The sequence below is a fragment of the Homarus americanus genome, unplaced genomic scaffold (genome assembly GCF_018991925.1).
Source record: "Homarus americanus isolate GMGI-L3 unplaced genomic scaffold, GMGI_Hamer_2.0 scaffold25368, whole genome shotgun sequence".
NCBI classification, from domain to species: domain Eukaryota; kingdom Metazoa; phylum Arthropoda; class Malacostraca; order Decapoda; family Nephropidae; genus Homarus; species Homarus americanus.
In genome coordinates this window covers 40,001-50,000 of record NW_024713955.1, presented here as the reverse complement: position 1 = coordinate 50,000, position 10,000 = coordinate 40,001, and the positions used below count along the sequence as shown (strand labels likewise).

Here is a 10,000-nt window from a genome sequence, read left to right as displayed (position 1 = left end):
AGGGTAGAGGTAAGGGAGTGTAGTAGAGGAAGGGGAAGTAGGGGTAGGGGGTAGAGGTAGAGGTAGGGGAGGTAGGGTAGGGGGTGCAGAGGTAGGGGAGGTAGGGGAGAAAAGGTGAGAGGCGTAGGGTAGGGGTGTAGGTAGAGGGGTAGAGGTAGGGAAGAGGTAGGGGTAGAGGTAGGGAGAGTAGGAGGTAAGGTAGGCAGAGGCACAGAGGTAGAGTAGGGGTAGGGGAGGCAGAGGTAGGGGCTGTAGAGGTAGGAGAAATAGGAGGTAGAGAGTAGAGGTAGAGGTAGGGGAGGTAGGGGAGTGGAGGGGTAGAGGTAGGAGGTAGAGGTAGGGAGGTAGAGGAAGTAGGGTAGATGGAAGGATAGGGGCAGGCAGTAGAGGTAGGGGAGGTAGGAGGTAAGTAGAGGTTGTAGAGGTAGAGATGGTAGGGGTAGTAGGGGAAGAGGTAGGGGGGGGCAGAGAGGTAGGGGAGGGAGGGTAGAGGGGAGTGAGTAGGGAGGTAGAGGTGAATAGAGGTAGGGGAGGTAGGGAGAGAGGTAGAGAGGTAGAGTGAGTGTAGAGTAGGGGGTAGAGGAGTATAGGGGTAGGGGTAGAGGTAGGGGGTAGAGGTAGGGGGGGTGAGGTAGGAGGTAGGGGTAGAAAGGGTAGGTAGATAGGAGAGAGGTAGGGGTAGGGGGAGGTAGAGGTAGGGGTTGTAGAGGTAGGAGGTAGTAGGGGAGGTAGAGGTAGGTAGGAGTAGGAGGCAGAGCAGAGGTAGGAAGGGTAGGGGAGGAGTACAAGGAGGTAGGGGTAGAGGTAGATAGGGGTAGGGGGTAGGGGTGGGGGTAGGGGTAGGGGAGGTAGAGGTAGGGGAGGTGGGGGGTAGGGGGGTAGAGGTAGGAGGCAGAGGTAGAGGTGCAGGGGGTAGAGTGTAGGTAGAGGAGGTAGAGTAGAGGTGGGGGTAGGGGGTAGAGGTAGGGGTGAGGTAGGGAGGCAGAGGTAGGGGAGTTGGGGTAGGGGGGTGAGGCAGGGAGGTAGAGGTAGGGGAGGTTGGGGTAGGGGTAGAGGCAAGGGAGGATAGAGGTTGTAGGTAGGTATGAGGTAGAGGTAGGAAGGCTGAGGTAGGGGAGGAAGTATAGAGGCAGGAGGAGTGTAGAAAGAGGGTGAGGCAGGGAGCAGAGGCAGGGGAGGTGGCAGGGTGGAGGTAGGAGGCAGAGGCAGGGAGTGCTGGGGTGCGTACGAGGTATGGGGAGGTTGGGGGTAGGGGTAGAGGCACGGAGGCAGAGGTAGGAGGTTGGGTAGGGGTAGAGGCCGAGGTATGTAGGAGGTTGTAGGGGGTAGAGGTGAGGTAGAGTAGGGGAGGTAATGATTATAGTAAGCTATTGGTAATCTAATCAAGTAGTATGATAAGCTATCTATCTATCTATCTATCTATCTAGACGTTAAAATAAGAAAAGGTAAAAGGCAGTGACCAAGACCTTAAGTTGAGTCTATAATTCTGAGATTATTTACTGGGTTCCTTTTATACTGTCAGGGAATTAAGACGAAGAATTCACTATGTACAGCACAGTTTACTACTTAAGTCTGTTTTCGTCTCTGTCTTCATTGTACCTGAGTCCGAAGATTGATCCGTGAACCTGAAGCAGTAGAGTGAGATATTATTCTATCTGTAAATGGTCTGGCTTCTCTTCTCCTGCTGAAACTATGAACCCCAAGATTATCTGAATCTCGGGTTCATGGTTCAGAGATGAATCCGAAGCCTTTATGGATGGGATAATGTAATGGTCTATTGCTCTTCGGGTTCATGAGTCTGAATCTCGTTGGTTCGTGGTTCAGAGAGAGGGAAGGCGAACGGACTTTAGTAGTTGAATATAGTAAAGTTAGGAACAAAAGTTGGGTCATTATTAAACTGAAGCAGTATCGATACCAAGTATGAGATGAAAGAGCAAACCCAAGTACCAGATAAGTTAGTTCGGAGCCTCATTCCTGTGGTCCAGTTTCACCACGGGGGCATGGTGGTGGTGGTGGTGGTGGTGTGGTGGAGGGTGGTGGTGTGGTGGAGGGGTGGTGGTGGTGGAGGGGTGGTGGTGGTGTTGGTGGGGGGGCGTGGTGGTGGTGGTGGGGGGCGGTGGTGGTGGTGTGGTGGAGGGTGGTGTGTGGCTGGTGGTGGTGGTGGGGGGTGACTTACACCAATACTTAAATAATGAAAAAGTCTAAAAACGACGAAAAACAGAAACAAAAATATAAGTTATAAAAACTAACCTAAAAATAATAAGAAAAACAAAGAAACAAAATATGTTATGGTACAGGAAGCCCCACATGAGTCATCCTCAGTGACTTGATAACACCCGACAGAAATTATTAACTATCATCTAGACGCTGTTTTTATGTTTTAGTTTAAGTCAAAATTTATGAAGTGCATTCTCACATCTTGAGTTACGAGGAATATATTCATTTTAACAACCTTGAGAATCACTACACTGTCACACGTGTTATGAAGCAGGAATATATATCGTCTCAACACACCCCCACAGCCCCCAAAGAAAGACCCCACAGCCCCCAAAGAAAGACCCCACAGCCCCCAAAGAAAGACACCCCACAGCCCCAAAGAAAGACCCCACAGCCCCCAAAGAAAGACCCCCACAGCCCCAAAGAAAGACACCCCCACAGCCCCAGAAAGACACCCCCCACAGCCCCAAAGAGAGACACCCCCACAGCCCCCAAAGAAAGACACCCCACAGCCCCCAAAGAAAGACACCCCCACAGCCCCCAAAGAAAGACACCCCCACAGCCCCCAAAGAAACCCCACACAGCCCCAAAGAAAGACCCCACACAGCCCCCAAAGAAAGACACCCCCACAGCCCCCAAAGAAAGACACCCCCACAGCCCCCAAAGAAAACCCCCACAGCCCTAAAGAAAGACCCCACACAGCCCCCAAAGAAAGACACCCCCACAGCCCCCAAAGAAAGACACCCCAAAGAAAACCCCACAGCCCCCAAAGAGAGACACCCCCACAGCCCCAAAGAAAGACACCCCACAGCCCCCAAAGAGAGACACCCCCACAGCCCCAAAGAGACACCCCCACAGCCCCCAAAGAAAAACCCCCACAGCCCCCAAAGAAAGACCCCCACACAGCCCCCAAAGAAAGACACCCCCACAGCCCCAAAGAAAGACACCCCCACAGTCCCCAAAGAAAACCCCCACAGCCCCCAAAGAGAGACACCCCCACAGCCCCCAAAGAAAGACACCCCCCACAGCCCCCAAAGAGAGACACACCCCACAGCCCCCAAAGAAAGACACCCCCACAGCCCCAAGAGAGACACCCCACAGCCCCCAAAGAAAGACACCTCACAGCCCCCAAAGAAAGACACCCCACAGCCCCAAAGAAAGACACCCCTGACACCCCCACAGCCCACAAAGAAAGACCACAGCCCCAAAGAAAGACACCCACAGCCCCCAAAGAAAGACAACCCCCACAGCCCCCAAAGAAAACCCCACAGCCCCCAAAGAAAGAACCCCACCCCCATAGTCAACCTAAATTATTTTACTATTAACTTGCTTTTACAAGATGGCGAGTTTCAAGATAAGGTTGAAATATGGTGTATTGTATTGTATATAACCCGAGAATACTCACCACTGTTTAACTGGGTGGAGGAGGCCGACCCATATCTAACAGTGCCCACCTCCCGACCCTGACCCCGACCCATGTAACCTGCCACAGTTTGTAACAAAGAAGTAAGATTCACTATGGTTTTGAATGGATACTTACGTTTCACCGAAGACACAAACTCAACCTAACCTAACCTAAACCTAACTAAACCTAACCAAACCAAACCTAACCCAACCTAACCCAACCTAAACTAAACCTAACTAAACCCAAACCAAACCAAACCCAACCTAACCTAACCTAAACCTAACTTAAACCCAACCAAACCAAACTCATCTAAACTCCATAACCTAAACTTAAATCATCCAACCTAACCTAACCTAACCTATCTCAAAACCTAACCTAACCTAACCTAACCACCCACATCATCACTCTATATCACGAAATCTCTTCGAAGGAAAATTATCTTAATGACCAAAACTTATTTACTTATTCATGTTAATGCTTCTTTAGTAGTGTTCGTTGGGTCGAATCTCTTCAAGGTAGGTAATTCTTCGGTCCATATTTCAGTTCAGTCACTCCTGAATGGGGCCACTCATCACACTTAACGGAAATCGGATATAAATATGACTAGGATTGCTTATGGCAGACAGTGAGACAGACAGACAGACTGCCATTCAATAAAATCTTCCTGTGAATTCACGTCGGTAGAATTTAAATACAATATTCAGGTGTACTTCAGAGGTAATCAACGACATTGTTGGCTCTCCTTGTGGTCGAATCGATTTCCTGTTGATTGTGTACCTGCACTGTCAATACACACGCTGAGTCACTGTAAGCCTCTATGATGATATTAATGAATGGCCACTAAAACCGGTTCAAAAGCTTATTTCCTAATCTAATGACACAACACATAATTATTGGTTATTAGTTAGTTGGGTTAGGTTAGGTTGATAGGTCAGGTTAGGTTAGGTTAGGTTAGGTTAGTTAGGTTAGGTCAGGTTATTTTGCTAGCGCCACTGAGGTTATCATATCCATAATATTTCTAACGGAGATGAATTACTGCTTCAAATGTGGTTAGTATTATGCTGATTAATTCTCATATGTTTATACGAGGCTCTAGCAAGAATTCTACTGGGTAATTTAAGTTAAACGCAAAAATAACACCCAAATTAACACTTAGACTCTACCTTAACTAGATACCTTCACTTAACACCAGTTAGAGACAAAATTAACACTGAGACTCTACCTTAACTAGATGCATTCACTTAACACCAGTTAGAGACAAAATTAACACTGAGACTCTACCTTAACTAGATACCTTCACTTAACACCAGTTAGGAGACAAAATTAACACTGAGACTCTACCTTAACTAGATGCATTCACTTAACACCAGTTAGAGACAAAATTAACACTGAGACTCTACCTTAACTAGATACATTCACTTAACTACGGAAAGGAAAGAAAATTAACTTTAAAATTCCAATTTTCACTACCTCAAGTATTTACATGTTACCTAGATAATACCAAATCTACAGGAATTTTGTCCCCAACTGTACATTCTGAATCATCATCGTCTAAGAAAAAATATATATCATCGTAGGAATGTCTAAGAATCAGATTAGAAAACGTAACGAACAAATAAAGAAAATAAAATCAATCAGGATAACTTAACTAAATAACCCTTACACAATACCATGGATAACTTAACTAAATAACCCTTACACAATACCATGGATAACTTAACTAAATAACCCTTACACAATACCATGGATAACTTAACTAAATAACCCTTACACAATACCATGAACTAAATGGCTGGGAGAAATTGTAATATTTTCCAACTCAATGATGTCAATTCATCTCTTAACGATTTTCTGTGATATTTTGATGTCCAGAAATCTGTCCTTCGTATGATTTAACATTCGTATAAATGAGTGTTGTTTTTCTCGGGTTATCTTGTTACGGGAGAAATAATATAAATGTTACTATTTCATTTTATTTCTATCTGTATGTCGATTTCTCTATAGTTTTACTCAATACTCTTTCTTTTGATGTTTATTGTATATTTTAACTATTTATTATGATTATTAGGAGAGAGATTGATTAAACCAATTGAACTCCGTTAATTACGTATCATCATTGAATTCCTAAAATAATACCATTAACAGTTAATTATATTTACTTATATATTGTAATAAATAAGTAAAAATACAATTCTAAAATCCCACTACACAGCATAAAAACCCATCACATAGCATAAAAACCCATCACAGCATAAAAACCCATCACAGCATAAAAACCCACACATAGCATAAAAACCCATCACATAGCATAAAAACCCATCACATAGCATAAAAACGCATAAAAACCCATAGCATAAAAACCCATCACATAGCATAGCATAAAAACCCATCACATAGCATAAAAACATCAGCATAAAAACCCATCACATAGCATAAAAACGATCACATAGCATAAAATCCATCACATAGCATAAAAACCCATCACATAGCATAAAAACCCATCACATAGCATAAAAACGATCACATAGCATAAAATCCATCACATAGCATAAAAAACGATAACATAGCATAAAAACTATCACAGCGTAAAAGCGATTACATAGCATAAAAACTCATCACATAGCATAAAAACCCATCACATAGCATAAAAACCCATCACATAGCATAAAAACCCATCACATAGCATATTGCCATCACAGGACTTGACGAACTGATTTAATTTACCTAATATAGTTTTCTATTACTATTAAAGTGAATAATGATTAGTTCTCTTGATTTGATATTTATGTTTTTGTTCACATCAAGACAAATTGCTATCACGAATTGTTTGTTTTTTTCTTCCGTTTGTTTCTTTCTGTTTTATCATAAGCCAAAATTAATAGAGAAAAGGTATTATTTTATGAATGTTTTTGTTCTGAGTAAAATGAAGTGTTGTATTGTTATATTTTACTTGTGTTTTTCATGTTATGTTTTCTTTGTTACTTCCGTTTTCTATGTTAGTTCCGTTTTCTTTGCTACTTTCGTTTCTTTGTTACTTTCGTTTCTTTGTTACTTTCGTTTCTTTGTTACTTTCGTTTCTTTGTTACTTCCGTTTTCTATGTTAGTTCCATTTTCTTTGTTACTTTCGTTTCTTTGTTACTTTCGTTTCTTTGTTAGTTCCGTTTCTTTGTTACTTTCGTTTCTTTGTTACTCACATTTTCTATACATGACAACAACAATACAAAAGAATATCAAGGAGGAGGAGGGGGGGGGGACATTCCATCAACCACACACACACACAAACAAACACACACACACACACATACACACACACACACACATACACAAACACACACATTGATTAACCTTTCACACAGCTTCAATTTATTTCAACTATTTATCATTTATCATCACCCTGGATATTGACAAGCGACGGTACTGTTCTCTGTTATATTTTCTATTCACGTCATGGAATCCAGTGTACTTCAAACAAACAGAATGATGTAGTCTCTGTCCACCACACAGCAGGGACTATTAGACTTACGGCATAAGGGTAAATAAACAGCAGCCATTGTGGTTTGGTTTGGTTAGGTTAGGTTAGGTTAGGTTAGGTTAGGTTAGGTTAGGTTAGGTTAGGGTTTAGGGTGAGTTAGGTTAGGTTAGGTTAGGGTTTAGGGTGAGTTAGGTTAGGTTAAGGTAAGTTAGGTGGTGTTTGGTTGGTGCTCTTAACCGGACCCCTCCCCTCTCTCCGGTGTATTAAATATCTTGGTTCCAGGCCTTCTAATTATCTACAGAAATGTCAACAAAATTAAAGTCCTGAGATTCTGTTAGTGGCAATAAATACAACAATAACTTTACTTGTAGTCTTCTGGTTCTCAACTCACGATATCCCGGTTATGGGTAAAATGGGCGAATAGTGACTTAGAGAAATGGTCTTCTTTAAGTCTGAAATCATCATCACACACACACACAGAGCGGACGAATACACGGGGGCTGTAACCCTTGACTGGACTCTAATGTCTTATACGTACAAACATAAATAAGAAACAACAACAAACAGAAAATATTATATAAACAAGAGACTAATAAAATATAAATTTATCTTACGTCATAATGGGTGAGTATTGAGAAGCGACGCCTGAGACAGTGAGGAAAATGAGTATAACTACGTCTAATGTCCTCATCTTGTCCTCCTAATGTTGACACTTTAACTATCCCTCGAGGTAAACAACGTTGACTTAAGTGTTTACAATGATACTCCAGACGAACCAAAACAACACGCGGGGGGAAGATTCTCAAGTGGTGGGAAGAGGAGGTTGAGGAGTGACACCCTTCCTCTATCGCGGCTCACAGCACACTGACTGATGATGTACCAAGTCCCAGCACCTCTACACACACCTCCTGCGCCCCGATACAATGCAGGTGTTGCTTTGTTGTTGATCGTATATTCATCGTTACTGACACTGGATCTCACCTGATGATTAAACACCCCTAACGGTAAATTGATGGGGGGTTAAGTTAGGTTAGATTAGGTTACATTAGGTTAGGTTACGTTAGGTTAGGTTACATTAGGTTACGTTAGGTTATGCTAAGTTATGTTAGCTTACGTTAAGAGTAGAATGTTACGGCATATAATTCAGATGGACATTATTATTGAGTCTGAAGTTAAAGTCAATAATTTAAATACATTCTTACATCAACAGTCGTAAGGATAACTTTAACATAACAATTGTTGACCCGTGACGTAACCGATAAATAAATATAGATTTTTATTCTCAGAGCGATAAATTATTTACTGAACGTGTATATATATCCCCGGGAGATGTTGAAGTTCATGAAATCATTTAGATAATTATAGTGATTTGATTCCTGGGAGTTACCTGTATATGTGTATTAAATAACGGTGTATTGGCCACTATGAGGGCACAGACATACATACATACATATGACGAAATACATATTCTTACCACACAGCCCACACAGCCCACACAGCCCACACAGCCCACACAGCCCACACAGCCCACACAGCCCACACAGCCCACACAGCCCACACAGCCCTGTTTACAGAAAGAGACACACACACAGACAGAGTTAAAATAAAGTCATTATAAAAGTAAAAACCTATTGCCATAAATATATTCAATAACACCAATATAAAAGCACCGACCACAATGTGTAAGATGCTTAACAATAAATAAAAACAACAGAATGAATAAGTTTACCGTATAAAAGTTACATTTTCTTTCATAGTACAACAGAGAGCATGTTAACGGGGTAACTTATATATATATATATATATATATATATATATATATATATATATATATATATATATATATATATATATATATATATATATATATATAACCCTGGTGGGTTGAGGTGTTGATTGTATGTATGTATGTATGATGTATGAATGTATGTATGATGTATGAATGTATGTATGATGTATGAATGTATGTATGTATGTATGTATTCTATCTCTCTCCATAAATCAGGGTTGTATCACACACGAAAATGTTTTGTTTTCATGAACTGCTGCCACAAGTTTCAAGTTTCCGGTTGTGTGCGTGTGTTTATGTGCGTACGTGTGTGTGTGTGCGTGTGTGTGTGCGTGTGTACAGAATATTATACCTCAGTCTCTACCACCATTACTACCACAATTATCATCACCACTACCACCACTATTATCACTTCTACCGTCCCTACCACAATTACTATCATCATCATCATTATCACTTCAATTACTAACACCACAATTACTAACCCTACCACCATTACTACCACAACTACTAATATCATGATTACTGCAGACTCTACTACCACCACCACCACTCAAACCACTATCACCACAATTAATATCCCTACCACCACCACCACCAAAATCCTCATTACCACAATTACTAACACCTATTACCACTACCAGCACCTAAACCACCACAACCACAACTACTAACCCTACCACAACACAACAAACAAGCCACTAAAAAAAAAAAAAAAAGATGTAATTTAATATATTTTTGCATCAAAATAGGAAATTTTTTTTTTTTCCTTTTATTTTATTTTTGTCCACCACACGTAGCAGTTGTTGATATATTACTGAAGGGCTTGAATACACCAGGTATTAGAGAGAGAGGGAGGGAGAGGGAGGAGGAGGAAGGAGAGGAGGAGGAGGAGGAAGGGGGGCTTAGAGATCGTGTGTAATGCCAGTAAGGTCCGCTGAACATACTCAATACAGCGACCCCCGAGAATCTGAAAGGATCTCGTTCGCTTTAGAATTTTATCTTCCTTACTCATGACCACTTTATATAACCTGGGTCACGTTCACTCGGATGCAAAAGTGGATTTTCCAGGGATGCACATTCATCTGTCTCCCTCCCTCCTCCTACCTTCCCCCCA

The 10,000-nt window shown here is 41.9% G+C and overlaps 1 protein-coding gene across 1 annotated transcript in view; it reads left to right on the top strand.

Annotated features, from left to right (window-relative positions):
- The window catches only part of LOC121875267 (proteoglycan 4-like), a 32,829-nt gene that overhangs the window by 3,031 nt on the left and 19,798 nt on the right, over positions 1–10,000 (top strand). Inside the window, 3 exon segments of the mRNA XM_042379731.1 lie at positions 2,523–3,559; positions 4,293–4,406; positions 9,241–9,302. Of these exon segments, the coding sequence (XP_042235665.1) occupies positions 2,523–3,559; positions 4,293–4,406; positions 9,241–9,302 (1,213 nt within the window).